The following is a 16,590-nucleotide window of genomic DNA, read 5'->3' as shown; positions in this document are numbered from 1 at the left end:
AGCTGTCTCTCACTTTCCAAAGAAAAAGAGGTCTATAAAAATGAAAAGTGTACACTGGAATGTAAAATGTCCATTGTAGGTACCAAGTCTCATCTCTTAAATCATATGTGGTACATACAGATAAAATTGGTGGTACAGATAACAGAAGAAACATGGCTGAAAACTGATGAAATAAAATTTGAAAATAAAATTTGGAAAACAACTTACATATGTCCTGGAGTGAAGCTGGCGGGATGCTTGGCCATCCGGCACTTCTGCCTCTTGCTGATGACCTAAAATGAGAATGGACACAAGTGAAATGAAGCCTTCAATTTCTTTGTTATTAAATCTATAAGGACTATATATATATATATATATATTATATATATATATATATATATATATATATATATATATATATATATATATATATATATATATATATATATATATATATTGTAAACAGAGTTTCAAATGATGTTTTTCAAATGACCATTGGATCTTGAAAATAGATACTTAATTTTAAAAAAAAGAACATTTCTTTATTGAGGTAAATATGTTTTCGAAAATTATAACTGCTTCTGTGCTTTAATCATTAACTTGTCTAGATCTGCCATGAATTCTAGTTATCAAAACAATTAACAAAATAGATTAATAATTATTTAAAGTGTTAGAAGCATTCTTTATTGTTTTTTTTAATCAATAATATTAATTTCATTTTCATTTTATAAAGCAAGCAACTCAATGTAAAGATCTACACATATCTTTGCCTTTTCTAAGATACTTACCAGCAAAAGATTTTGTACGTTTCTTTGGAGCTTTAAGAATTTCAACCATTCCAGATCTTGTCAGCTTAAAACTTGATGCTTTCTTGTGTTTATTTGTAACATTGCTCATTTTCAGTCCATAAAATTAATCTTTAATCAGAAAAAAGTGGCATCTGATGAATGTAGCACAAAAATAGTGATGTTTAAGACTTCTAAGGATTTTGTATGTCACTCTGGACCTTGTAACATAAAACATGTTATTGTGAGTCTATCTGTGACAATTCTCACTGTCCATCAAGTTAATCCCTAAAACCAGAAGCATGTGCTCACTGACAACTGTTCTCTTGTGAGCTATTTCTCATTCCCATTTTCTCTCTCTTAGGAGATCTGTATTTCCTAAATCAGGAATTCACACTCATGCTATAAAAACTGTTCACTTTCAGACCATAATGTATCCACTTTGTTATGATCACTGCAAAACAAATGTTAAAGACATAATATAAAATTCCAATCCTCTTTTAAGTTTTTCCCTATGTTTATAATATCATAAAGCAAATAAACTTTCAAGCTATGATCTAATTGATGTAAGCCCTCCTGAACTCTGTTAGAGATCTCATAAAAAAGCTTCCATAACTTGACATTCTGGTCTCTGAAAGATGTCAGAATGCCAAAGCTAGATCTTTTCATGAAAGATGTGAAACTATATTGCTATGTATAAAAAGTAGCATTTACAGTTTCTTGGATTAACAAACAGAAAGCAGGTTCATCTTTGCTTCAGCCCCAGTAAGGTACAGTGAAAAGATGTGACTGTAAACTCTATACAGTGATGCAGTGGTCTGGCCCTCACTAATATGAAAGTGATAGTGCAACTCTGTACAGTGCCATAGTGGTCTGACCCTCACTACCATGGAAGTGATAATGCAATTCTTTACAGTGATATAGTAGTCTGGCAATCACTAACATAGAAGTAATTGTGCAACTCTATACAGAATGACACAGGAGTCAAGCCCTCACTATCATGGAAGTGACAGTACAACTCTGTAAAGTGATATAGTAGTCTGGCCCTCACTAACATAAAAGTAATTGTGCAACTCTATACAGAATAACACAGTAGTCAAGCCCTCACTACCATGAAGGTGATCGTGCAACTCTAAACAGTGATGCAGTAGTCTGGCCCATACTACCATGGAAGTAATTGTGCAACTCTATAGAGCGGTACAGTAGTTAGACCCACACTACAATGGAAATGATTGTGCAACTCTATATAGTGATACAGTAATCTGGCACTCACTACCACAAACAAACACAAGTACTGCAAACTGCACATGATAACCTGTTTTGTCAATATTTTCCTACTAATGACCTTGACCTTTAATATAGGGGCATGGCTACTGTAATAAAATTTGAACCTGTGTACAGTTTAACTAACATAAAAGTAATTGTGCAACTCTATACAGAATAACACAGTAGTCAAGCCCTCACTACCATGAAGGTGATCGTGCAACTCTAAACAGTGATGCAGTAGTCTGGCCCATACTACCATGGAAGTAATTGTGCAACTCTATAGAGCAGTACAGTAGTTAGACCCACACTACAATGGAAATGATTGTGCAACTCTATATAGTGATACAGTAATCTGGCCCTCACTACCACAAACAAACACAAGTACTGCAAACTGCACATGATAACCTGTTTTGTCAATATTTTCCTACTAATGACCTTGACCTTTAATATAGGGGCATGGCTACTGTAATAAAATTTGAACCTGTGTACAGTTTCTTCAAAATATCTGAAGGGGTTCAACATGTGATAGGTTGGACAAGGAAAGGGGCCAGAGACACATCATTTGCTGTGACCTTGACCTTATGGGCTGGCAATATTCACTGTGAATTTCAAGTCATAATACACAAAAGGGAAAAAGTTTGTTTAAAATATCTAAGTTGGTTGAAAAGTTAAACCCCCTATACCTACAGGGGTCACTGATTTATATTTTCCCTTGAAATGATCTTTTACATTGATGCACAGAGAAAAGCAATGGAATATGTGATACACTGTCTTGTTATGACATATAACTGATTTAAGTTTCATTAAAATATTTTCAGTGTGTTCAAAATCTAAACTCCAGATAAGGAGACAAGTCAAAGCTGTGTTTTCTCTATTATTACCTTGACCTTGAGGGAGGGAAGTATGGCTGGAGTATGTGAGAGCATCCATTCATGATATATACATTTGTTAGAAATAATAGAACAATTGACACAGACCCTAATCTACTGGGCCACATTATGGAATGGCAGATCAGGGTCTATGTTGTTTGCAGTTGGACACAACTTATAAGTGAGTACAGACAGAACTCTGGCTGGCTATCATGACAACACAGCATTAAATTTTCCTGGAAGCAGTATGTGTCAAGTTATGTACTATACAAATCTGCTTTTAAGTCGAGTCCAACTGCAAACTGCAGAGACCCAGATCTGCTGGTGCATTTGGCAGATCTAAATCAGTGCAGTTTGTTTGGAGTTATCAGTAGGAAACAAAACAATATATACCATAGTCTAAAGGCACATTATGCTATGGCATATCAGGATCTTTGTTGTATATAGTTGGACTTTACTTGTGAGTACATATGGTACACCACAATGAGGCATAATCCCATCACCAATTACTATATTAATTTTGGATAATCATTTATTCTGATTAATGCAATGTCACAAAACCCCTACCACAATGTAACATACTGTTCAACTCATGTCCACTATGTGTACCACATGCATGTCCTATCTAGTTAATACCAATTAGCTTGTCCAATCTTTGCTACCATCAACTTGTCAAAGTATGAGTAAAATAGCAGTTTTAAACTGAATGTTGAATACACTATCACTATGCAAAGAAAAATCCAATTTAGATTGGTCTGTTTTTAAAAAATTATTTTTACAGCAGAACAATACCCATAGGTTATTTAGATTTGAGGCATATAAGGGAAGTGCCTTACTCAAGGACATTACAGCAATTGACCAGGGCTGATCAATGGTAGGATCTGAAACTTTACCCTTTAGGTCATAAGTTACCATGCCAACAACTGTGCAATCATCAAGAAAACAACTGATACAGAGACATGTTTGTTTTTCGTTCACTTGAACGAGAACTAATCGGTGTCTTTGGATATTATGGAAACAAATTCTGATGCAGGATCTGACCAATTATGTGCTAGAAGAACAGAGCTTAAGTTACGAATGAGTCAGGTAATTTAAGGTAGTTTATGTTACATACACAATACTATTTTTAACAGTGTTCAATTGATCCATGAAGTGAGTTCACCCAACATACAAATGGGGCCACTAGATTTTAAGTTTGGAGGTTTTGCATGCCTTTTAACTTTTCTTTTAATCCACCTCCTGTATTTGATTCAAAAGACATAATTAACATGATCATACAAAGGATGCCAGCTTTTAATTCAGTGCAACACACCAAAAAATACTTCCACAAGTCAGTTATCAAAACACAGTCGGCACTTAATTAGGTTCTTGGAGAAAAGCTTGCAGACATAGCTGCTATGGTAGACTGACACATTTTATGTTTAAATACGCATTGCACTTATGAGGATTACACTTAAAAGGAACTAAAAGATATGATTAAAACACAAATTTCACATAACAAAAAATTATTTAATTGGTATTTAAGTATTAATGTACTGCCTACAATATATGTAAGTGACATTTTCATTGATCGAAATTTCCTTGAATATTTTAAATTATGGTGTACTAAAAATGTCGTCTGGAAAGAAAATGTAACCACTTCTTTGACTTATTATTAAAAGCTGATAATTTCAAAATGTTGATTAAAATTTCGAGGTCCTATCTACTGTATTCGACTATGAAATGAGCAATAAATCAACATTTCAGCTACCAATTTTGATCAACAAATAGGGATCCTTTTTTGGTATTTTTACTGGTTTTAAAAAATGGGATCCATGCCTGACCCCACATTATAAGCGGGTTTGTGAGTTATCAGGGCACGAGTCATCGAGGGAGTGGTGTACACGTATTAGACCAAGTCAGTATACTACCAGCTGCTATACTACATCAATAATTCATCTTAAAACAGAACAGTTTTTTTTTTAGATCCCATGTCATTTAAGACCAAATTCTCAATACAAAGATTAATTTTGTTATACAGTTTGATGAAAGTGACCGCCCACCTGTTATTATGATGGAGATACATCTTTTTGCTGGGAGAAAGTGTGGTCTCTCATTCAAGACAGGTTTGACTGCATTACCATTCCAAGGTATTGTATGTCTCACCTGCTCCCCTTCCTGATAGAAACACATTTTAATTTGTTAAAAAGCATCCCTGACCTTGCCTGTTCCATTATCACAAGAAAGGCAACAGTGTATCCCCTAGGGGTGCAAGACTGAGGGTCAAAAATCTCCTTGGTGTCAAAACAGGGGATCGGACTGAGTAAAAAACAAACGTTGGTATCAAAACTGGGGGTCAAATTAAAAATTTGGGGGTCTCTGAAGCACAAATGAGGGTAAAGGGAAACAATGGGCAAGTATGCATGTGTATTATGGACAGAGTGTCCTGATTTTACAGTCCAAGTAAGATCACCATTCTTTCGTGGGTTGAGAGATTTTAAAAAAAACTTTAACCAAATACTTGACAGAAGACTTTTCGAATAATTCTAACCTTGCCAGAAGCTCATGGGCAAAGAATGGGTGCATGAATATTCAGGGATGCTTACTGAATTCCAGTCTACTGGGGTAGTTCCCCCCATTAGTCCATTACTTTAAAATCATAACCTGGTTACAAACCTCCGACTGTAGTGAATGCCTTAACTATACTTTACAGGGTCTCGGACTTAAAAACATAAATTTTAAAAAAAACGAAAATGAATTACCCTGACCTTACAAAATGATCACTATCAAGATTTACTTCGCACAATACTATAAATGCACTTTTTTTTTATATCTGTGACATTCCTGGCATGAATCAAAACCAAAACTGGTGAATTTGGAGGGGAAAAAAATACACTGATTGATAGATTGAAATTACTTAAGAATCCCATTTTTTTAAACAAATTAAATGATTTTTAAAAAATTAACATACTGTAGAGTTTCTTAATTTGAATCGTAAACCTGAACACAGTAAACATGTTTTCTTGTACAAATGTGCTATTATATTTTTATGTAGAGAACATAATGATAATTTTACACTAATAAGCTTTGAAAGTTGTAAGGAAAGAAGATCCTATTAAAGTTACATAAAATGTCTGCTGTATGTTATGTGACTGATTATGAGCTCAAACTGCCAATACAGTTCAACCTGTCTTGAAAGACCACCTACCTTAAGAGACCATTTCATCAAAGTACAGATTGAGTGATTATATAGTATATACAATTACCACACGTAGTGAGAGACCATATTCTGGAGGCAGAAGGGGTTGTCTTTCAAGACAGGCTCTACTGTATAAGAAAAGTCATGGCTGTACATGAAGTATCATAAAACTGAATTTGGATTAGATGTTATCAAATATTCTGACAGCTTTATAACAGACATGTAGTAAACTGATGTTATAAAATTTAATGTCAGGACTTCCTTCTTAGTTTTAAATGGTCTCTTTCCTTCCTTAACTGATGTTTACCCCTGCAAAATGGAGTTCTTGATATTATGAACAGTTCATGAACTTTATGAACTATTCTTAAACTGAACATGAATTGTTCTTGAAATTGTTTTTTGGCTGTTCATGAACTTAGATCTTGAACTATTCATGAATAAGTTAAGAACAAATGAAGTGGCATTCAAGAATAATAATACATAAAATGAGTTCAAGAAATGTTTTTGAATAAGTTCATGAACATATCAAGAATAGTTAATGTTCTAAAAATAAACTAAAATAGTTCAGAAGAAAAAAAGACATGAATAGTTACTGAGAGAATTCTGGAACATGTCAAGAACAGTTAAGAATCTAGAGAAAGGCAGTTAAAATTCATGACAAATTTCTGAAAAGATTATGATAATAGTTGGAAACAAATTAGGAATAGTTTAAGCGGACAAAAGTTGAAATAACTGAAAGCTAAATAAAAGTGTGCATCTGAGTTTGAATGCAGCACAATTCAATGAAAGAGACTATTTCTGTCAAAACTTGACCTTTATCTGCAATGATTCAATGAAAGAGACTATTCCTGTCATAAGTTGACCTTTAACTTCAACAATTCAATGAAAGAGACTACCTTTAACTTCAACAATTCAATGAGACTATTTCTATCATAACTTGACCTTTAACTGCCATGGTTCAATGAAATCAACTATTCCTGTCATAACCTGACCTATAACTTCAACGATTCAATGACAGAAACTATTCCTGTTATAACTTGACCTTTAACTTCAATGATTCAATGAAAGAGGCTATTTTTGTCATAACTTGTCTTTTAACTGCAATGATTCAATGAAAGAGACTATTTGTCATAACTTGACCTTTAACTGCAATGATCCAATGAAAGAGACTATTTGTCATAAATATGCCTTTAAACTGCAAGTCCACTCTCTGTTTTCAATATTATTTAAATAGAAACAGGGCAATTATAAAACCAGAGAATGTCTTAAAAAGTTTAAACAAGTACAGAAAAAGAGATTTAGATATGGTAAAATTTCAAGGGAAACCTTTACATGTGACCCTACTGGGAAATGAAGGTCAACTACTTTAAACCATTTAGTGTTCTAGAACAAGTATTGAACATCAATCCTGAGAATTCGGCCATTTAATGTTCTAGCACAAGTATTGAACATCATTCTTGAGAATTCAGCCATTTAATGTTCTAAAACAAGTATTGAACATCATTCTTGAGAATTCGGCCATTTAATGTTCTAAAACAAGTATTGAACATCATTCTTGAGAATTCGGCCATTTAATGTTCTAAAACAAGTACTGAACATCATTCTTGAGAATTCGGCCATTTAAAATGTTCTAAAAACTTATCATGAAATGTTCATGTGCATTTGTTCTAGAACAATTCATGGATAATCCAAAAACCGTTCATGACATTTTCATAGGGGTGCTCTCTGATCTAAAAAAAATATATATATACATTTTTCTTCACAAGAAAGCTGAGAAAAACAAGGGAAATCCCTGGTTGGTGTGTGTTTTGGTTCTGTGTTTGACACATGCCACAAGCAGGCTATTTAGTGCCCAAGAACACATGGTAGGATCTGAACCCTTTCAATTGGGAGTCTGACACTGTAACCACTATGCCACAAAGGCCCCAGTCTCCATTAGCTGCCTCTTACCGCCTGACATCTTTGCTAGCCAAGGTTCCGATAACCCTATCTACACCTTGGCATATCAAGCAGATATTTCTGTGCTTTGGGTCTGTGAATTTCATTGGATGCGGCATCAAGTCACTGCATCCAATCAAAATTAAGTTGTTCAAATTTGAACACTGTTCCTATGTAATCGAGATAAGTGGAGAACACAACTTGAATGGACCAATAAATAAGCACTTTTCCAGTGAAGGTCCGTGTTTACACAAATACCTTTCACTCAAATAGACATGTAATGTCTTCCCTCTGATACATTGTCATACTTCTGATGTTAAACTTACAAAGTATCCTTTTTAGGTCAACTGCCACCACCATTTTCGGTCCATGTACAATGCGCCACACTACTGGTTAGTTGGAATTACATACTAAGGGAGGCAACACATGAAATCCAATAGCTGTCACTAGGACAAAGCACCGATATAACTGTTTGGTCTGCCAAGGTGTAGATATGGTTATCAGAACCTTGGCTAGCGGAGATGACTGCCTGCAGGAGAATGCATTAGACCTATGCTACATCCCAAATCGTAAGATGGAGGAGTTGGCACAGGTAGTAAATTACATTATAATTTCACACTCTTATAAAAATTTTCAGAAAAAAAAAGTACTAGAACTAGAATGTTGTGATTGTAAAAGACACAATCCCCACATTCCCTGTTTTGTCCTCAGTACTCAAGTTTGATCCTCTTGGTTAATTAAATTCTTAACCATGTCTCTAAAAGTAAATGTCTATCCAAGTTGTCACCATTATGAAACATCTTCACTGGAACTTTATACCTCAGGGCCTAACAAGTCTTTTCATACCTGCTAAATGTACATAGTTACACAGTAGGGATCTCAACAGATTCAAAACCAGCAAGATCCAGGGGATAGTTTCCACAAGACTGTACAACAATATCCTAGACTCCTCTTTGAAAGCAAACTCAGATCAAAATAGATTTAGAATCCATCACAAAATACAGTAATCAATAGTTACACAATCTTAAATTAATTCCAGAAACAAAATATCCCAGTAAAGCTGGCATCTGAATATAGCTGAATCACTTAGCACACACATTCAAAATGTGCAGCGAATAAAAGTTTTATACCCTATATATCTGATAAAAATTCTAAAGAAAAGAGGCAATCAATGCTTGAGTAAAATCAGCTGTCTCACTGACATGCCCTGGGAAATTAAAGAACGTTCATCATTGATCACACAGCAATGTAATGAAAACTGTAACAGCTAGAAATCATCAAAAGCAAGTACTGGTTAATAAGAGGGCAAGTGAAAGACAATTTATCCAATATTTCGCCAGCAAGGATACAATTAAATCTGATTGGTGTCAAGCACAATTCACTAATCCATTTCAATCTTGTATAATATCATAACCTTTCCTTTCACGACAGAGCAAATATATTTATAAATGTTTTACCTAAGTGCTCATTTCAAATGAAATTTATGAAACAAATAATTTATATTTCTGGCGAGCCTTGGCATGTAAAGATTGAAACAATTTGACGCATTCCATAAATTTCAGGTGAAATGAACACAAATGCAAGATTCTGTTTTATCAAACCACAGAACTGGGTAGTGAAATGACCTGGAAATACATTAGACTATTTCTGTCATTATGTCCTTCCAACATTTGTGATGACATCAGGTGTAATGTCATCATAGTACATATATAAAAATTATAACATTGGAATATTAATATAAACAAGAGCCTCTTGAAAGGACTGATGCTCTACTGGACAACAAAAATTTCTAGGAATTCAAGAAAAGACCATTTCTTCTTTTTAACTGTCAAGTGTTGAAACCATCTCCGATATTCTTCAGCAAAAACAGGTTTGTCAAAGTTTAAGCTGCTGTGGTGTACATACTGGAAGTCAGCTAAACACCATTTTAATTCTGGACAAAAAAGACATCATTACAATTCTTTTGGTGAAGACCCAATATCATACTTAGAATTGTCCATTCAGGGGCAGCAGTGACAAAAAGATTTTTAAAACAGTCGTTATGGCAGTCATAAAGGCTGTACAACCGGTCAAAATTTTCATTTAGGACCTGCTGGGTATCCTAAGATGTCTACTGGTAAAAAACCCATGTTGATATAGCCATCCATTTGGAAGGAGTAGAGATAACATATTTTCAAGATAGCCACCATGCTGGCCATATTGAGAGTTTGTCATTTTCATTATGGACCAGCAGAACACCATAAGAATTTGTCTGATGAAAACATACTGGTGGTATCAAATCTACTTTCCATTAAATAGGATTATTGAAAACAAGATTTTAAAGATGACCATATATTGGGCATCATGTCAGTACCATTTGAATTTAGGATGAGAAAAACATTATAAGAAGTATTTCAGTAAAAAAAACCACAATTATATAAGCATTCATTCAGGAGATGTAGTGACAGCAACATTTTCAACCTGCCCACTGTGGCTGCCATATTGGACACCACTTCAGCACCATTTTCATTTAGGACTAACTACACCAACATGACATTCCATTCTGGATGAGTAGCAATAGCAAGATTTTCAAGATGGCTACTGTGGTGGCCATACTGGACCAACTAAACATAGTAAGAAGTCTTAGTGAAAACCCCATGCTGATACAACCATTGATTCTGGATGAGTTACGGGATCCATTCAGGAGGATTAGTGATAACAATATTTTCATAATGCTGTGTGGCAGACATATTGAATATCCAACTGGCACCATTTTTATTTAAGACTACCCGGACATAATAAGAAGTCATTTGGTGCAAATCCCACATCAATATGTCTTTCTGATCAGGTCAAGCTGTGATAAGATTTTCAAGATGGCTGCTGTGGTGTCCATATTAGATTTCAAATTCAGTACCATTTTTATTTAGGACCAGCCAGACACTGTAAGAAATCTTATAATAAAACTCCATGCATATATTTTCATCCATGTAGAAGGAGTAGTAATAAAAAGATTTTCAACATGGAAGTGGTGATGGCTAAATTGGTTGTCAGACTGGAACTATTTTAATTTAGTCCAACTAGACAACATAAGAAGTCTTTTAGTGAAAACCCTATGTTTATATGACCATCCAATCAGGAGAAGTAATAATAACAAGATCTTCAACGAGATTGCCATGGTGGCCATACTGGATGACCAAGCAGCAGCAGCATTTTCATTTAAGACCAAATAGACCATGAAAGTGTGTCAAGTTTCATAATGTCCAAGCATTTTATGAAGGGTGCTGATAATGAACAGTCACCTCAAGAAATCTAACGTATCCACTCAGAGGGGGGTGTGTGTGTGTGTGTTTTGGATTGTTAATTTAGCTTTAACAATTTTTCTATTTTTCTCAGGTGTGGACATATAGTCCAAGCAGTTTGGCAACCAATGGGTTCAAGGCAGAAGATTTGTTGGATCGTGAGATAGATGTAAATTTAAGAAATCTAATGTATACATTCAAGTGTGCAAACCCTTCAGTAAATAACAACTTTTCAATATTGAACAATGACATAAAAAACCTATTCAGCATATTGGTTTGATTGTACATCTTCAGATGCACTCCGGTGAAAACAAACTATATACATACAAAACTCTCCCATATCTTTACGATTTTTATTTGACTGCTCTAGTGGCCTAATTGGTTACAGCATCCACTTCAGATGCAGGAGGTCACAGGTTTGAGCCCTGCCCGAGTCATACAAAAGACTTATGAAAAAGGTACAGGCAGCTGCCTTGCTTGGCACTCAACATTAAGAAGTTAATGTTAGGAGTGGTCAGTCTGGTGTCAGGATAATGTGACTGGGTGGGACATGATGCTATATGTCTGTGGCATGATGCCCCAGTGCTAGACATTACCGAAAACTGCCAGTATAAATTTTTTTTAAAAGCTACCTTAAATATCCAAATCATATACACACATATTTTTCTTCAGCAATTATCTAAGATAAGCAATACCTGCATACTGAGCATGAAAAATGGTAAATATAGTAAGCTTTTGCGGACTAACATGTTATTCCAGATTTATGAAACTAAATGAGCATAAAATCATATGGTAGTGGGGCCACAAAAATTACTATACATCATAGCTATAAAATCCTCACAGCAATAAAAATAATAATAATAATAATAATAATAAACTGAAATAACTCAATTAAAAATATTATTCTCCAGTGAGGCCATCTACTGCGTTGTGCAAGATTTCAAATTTTACACAACTAAAATATGGAAATGAATACACATAAATGCGAACAAAAATGATCATGTACATGCCCCCCAAAAAACATGAACATAAGACAATACCATATATGCTCGCTTATAAGATACGAGTCCAACTGCAAACTGCACAGACCCAGATCTGCCATTACATAATGCCTGGCAGATCTGGGTCTGTGCAGTTGGTTAGAAGTATTCAGCAGAACACACAAAAAAATTAACTGCGGGAGCATTATGCTACAGCACATCAGGATCCTTGTTGTTTGCAGTTTGACTTGGCTTATCATAGGTGAGAGTATATATATATAACAACTTTTCAATACTGAACAATGACATAAAAATGACATGAACAATGACATAAAAAACCTATTCAGCACACACACATATATATATATATATATATATATATATATATATATATATATATATATATATATATATATATATATATATATATATATATATATATATGCATGCATACAATAAGGTCCAAATAGTAACAACAATGAAACTTAGGGTATATATTTCACTAAATAATGTTTCACAGCGATGCTCAGTTCACGCAAGTACATGTGCAAATAAATGTAATTTACAGTAAATGTTGATGACTAGAGTTTCAAAAGTACATGTACCAAGCAATAGGTGACAGTGCTGTAATGGTTGAATGACATGTAATGATTATGGCCATGCCCTTTCAAACTGTAATGGAAAGGTCTACGGTCTTGGAAGCATTGAAATAAACATTAAAAAATTCAATATTATCCATCAAGAATCAAAAGGTTCCATTCAAAGTAAATAATCCCCTGCTTTCAATGAAAGAGACCACTAGAAGTATCTGTATCGGACAAACAGTGTTAGATCTATAATTAATAAATATATACCCGCACAAGAGCATATCTTTTACTGGTACACTATTGTGTGACTTACTGAGTGTTTTGGGCAATCAAATAAAGGAAAGCAATAAAAATTGATGAACACACACATACACACAAACAAAATCAAGCAGACAAAGATCCTGATCTGCAAGAGCATGATGCACCAGAAGATCAGGGTTTATGTTGCTGTTCTGCTGATTATTCCAAAACAAACCGCACCAACAAAGATCTGCCAGCACATTATGCGACAGCAGAGCAGTTTGCAGTTGGACTTGACTTATAAGTGAGTACTTATGGTACAGTTCTGATGCCCCAATAAACAAATGCCTGCAATAACATGGTATAGCTGGTATAGGAGCAATAGAACCATTACTGAACTTAACAATTCTTAAATTTTGTTCACACACAAAATTAACCAAGTTATGGTAATGCTTAGAATATCAGACCTTCCTTTTGAAAAACACATTTCCTCTGAAAGACCCATGTCCTGATTTTCCAAGTCCCACCAGACTGGATTCTTGTTAAACTGACAATAAAGTTATGCACCAGGCTGATTTTACAGAATCAGACAAATGAATCTACATTTCTGAGCTCAAAAGGCTAAGTAATTTGCAGGATAGCTAAACAAAAATCATTCCCATCAGCAACGGAGTGCAGAACATGACAACCTTCAATTGTGAAAATCTTACAGTAATCACCAGCTCAACAATGTAAATTCTGGGACCAAATGCTGTAATTTTCTAGACATTTAAAATTAAAATTTTGTACATACGTTTGTGTGATCACTAGACTCTTAGATAAGCAAGAAAAAGAAAAATTCTCTCTGAAATGATGGTCATTTTATTTTTTCCAGATCTGATATTCATCTTGTACTGATTATTTTCGTACTTCTTTCTATACAGTAGCTATTTTGTTTTTTACATATACATGTACCCAGATTATGCTTTAGTGTTCCTAAAATAATTTTTCCAAGCACATGAGTGCTAAATATTGAAAAGCATTTGCATTCGAGTAAATCATGGTATTTGGCCCAGATGTGTTGCACATGGGGGTCGAATTTCAACTTCACAGAATTCTGTTGAAATAACTTGATTTTGGTAGTTCAACACTTTGAACCTCTGAAAATTTAATAGATTATTGAAGATAAAATGGCAAGTTTTTTTTCTTGATTGCTGGAGGTAGAGTAGGTTCTAGTTATGGACGCTACAGGGTGAATATAACAAGCAAAGTCAGTCATGATTTTCATTTGAACATTTAATTTTTTGTAATATAACAAACTTGAACTCATAAGCCAAGAAAGGCGAATAAAACCTTACTCTCTCTTCAACACCTGCTGAAACACTATTTTAACAGAGCATAACTTTATCAGAATATACTAACAAGGCCAATGGAAATGGAAATTATTGCTTTGATCTTGCTGTTTGAACCTACAGGCAAAAATCAACCACACGTTCCAGAACAGCATATGAAAAAATTAAATTGATGTCCATGACAAAGGTCCAAACAGTAAAGGACACTACATAATTCACAAAACGAATAAACTTATTTTAACAAGTTTATTAAACAGAAATTGAAAAAGATAATGAAATCTTGAACGATTGGTTCATTTGATATTAACTAGAGCCCATATACAAACTTGCAATAGTGAAATTATGAAGCTTTCATATCAAATTATAATGACATGCTATCAGTTAATGCTAAACTTATGGATACCAAATGTAACATAAAATATAGAAAGGTAAAAAGTAACACAATGAAAGTACTTGTCTTCCATGTCAAAAATCACTTTTTGTTAATAAGTAGCACATTTAGTATGAACTTCTAATACCTAACAGACAGGTGTAGACGTACATAGTTCCATGTATTGTAGGGCATCATCATTTATGGGAGCACAATGTTATGTTCGTACATCTATGTCAGATAGACATGTTTGTGAATTTTAATTTGCTCACTCTTAACTGCATCGAGTTCATTGTTGCTGAACTTGAAATGTCCTTGTTCTTTGACAAGAACTGGCTCTGCCAGTGTCCCAACAAGATGCTCCTTTGGTTCAGTTGATACGTCCTGTTGATCCAACTCAGGCCAGACATAACAGCTTCCAACCTTCTTCATATACCTCACTTGAAATTAGACTCTACTACGTCAATAATGTCTGCTATAAATATGTTTGCCAGACTGCACCTTGATGACTTCAGACATACAGGTAAAAATAGTCTTGGCTTCAGACTGGATGTATCCTCCTTAACAGGTACAGCTGTACGTAATGGCTAAGGAGCTACAGTTTTTAAATCTTCAAGTTGCTGTCCTCAGATTTTGTATGCAGCTGTAACACAACTAAGTATTTATGGTATAACAGCTGTAAAATTATGAAAATATACAAGAATGATGTCATACAAATTAAATTCCTTTGTCTCTGGATTTGTCTAACTTTTGTTTACCCTCCAAGCTTTCACTTTCAAGGCATTTTTCTTCTTTTCATTACATTATCTGTTTCTGGTTTTTTCCCCTCTCGATAATGTCCACCAGCTTCATGGTTTCAGGATAGTCTGGATGATCTTAAATCCATATTGGATACTGCTGAGGAAAACAAACAATATGAATTAGAAATCTGTAATATTATCAACCTGAAGTTGTGCCGTAATATAGTGCTTCTGCAAAACCAGTTATTAACATCATTAAACTGCGTCATGTGTAACCAAGAAGTTATTACTTGCATTTTCATTTGCAAATATTTGTGTCTACTTCTTAATATAATACCAACCATGTCAACCTTTTTAACAGACTTTTCAGGATTCCAGGAAATAAAACATTTTACTCATCAAACCCATTTTGCTGAAAAGAAATCTTTAGGTAGGGCTTTTACGTCAGTATGACCATTTAATCCTTGTGTAATATAGTATGAACATTTACAACATACGTGTTTACAATGCATAGTGTCCGTAACCTTTTTGTATCATATTAACATCATCGATATGTACACATATTTTTGAAACCCTTTAGCGTCAGTTAGTTTCTGCATATATTGGAAACAGTCATATATTAGTCTGAAGGAAAGACAAAGTCTGCTAAATGGGGGAAAATAGGACATAATTACTTTTATTCTAATTTTTCATTAAATTTCACTATTTTTAATTCAATAATAAAACAAACTTTAATTTGAGCAAAAAGTATTGACTTAAGTAATTAAGTTATGTACGATAAAGGACAGTTTAACACAAAAAGTGCTGCATTCAAGCATAATAATGACGTAAAACATTTATATCTCATTTGCCTAATATAGGTTATGGACTCAACAGAAAATATTGGTACAGTATTTCACTTTCATACTTACCATTATTTCAGCTTTGACAGATAATTTCTTGTTGGTAATGATGTTGAGGAATCCCACCACGCTTCTAAGTGACTTGGTTGAAGCCAAGGCTTCTGGAACGTACCACTTGGATGCAAATACAAAGAACTCAGTTTTCTT

At 34.2% G+C, this 16,590-nt stretch overlaps 1 protein-coding gene across 3 annotated transcripts in view; it reads right to left on the bottom strand.

Moving 5' to 3' along the window:
* The window catches only part of LOC149787717 (oxysterol-binding protein-related protein 8-like), a 146,097-nt gene that overhangs the window by 110,039 nt on the left and 19,468 nt on the right, over nucleotides 1-16,590 (bottom strand). For 2 of the 3 annotated variants that reach the window (XM_089973914.1, XM_089973915.1), the window contains exon 3: nucleotides 208-272. In XM_089973914.1, the coding sequence (XP_089830040.1) occupies nucleotides 208-272 (65 nt within the window). Of the gene's footprint in view, nucleotides 1-207; nucleotides 273-767; nucleotides 1,219-16,590 lie in introns of all 3 variants that reach the window. The other variant, XM_089973912.1, reaches the window with a different exon arrangement.

The sequence above is a fragment of the Sinohyriopsis cumingii genome, chromosome 11 (assembly GCF_028554795.1).
Source record: "Sinohyriopsis cumingii isolate HCF-2022 chromosome 11, ASM2855479v2, whole genome shotgun sequence".
NCBI lineage: Eukaryota > Metazoa > Mollusca > Bivalvia > Unionida > Unionidae > Sinohyriopsis > Sinohyriopsis cumingii.
This window is presented reverse-complemented; position numbering and strand designations above follow the sequence as displayed.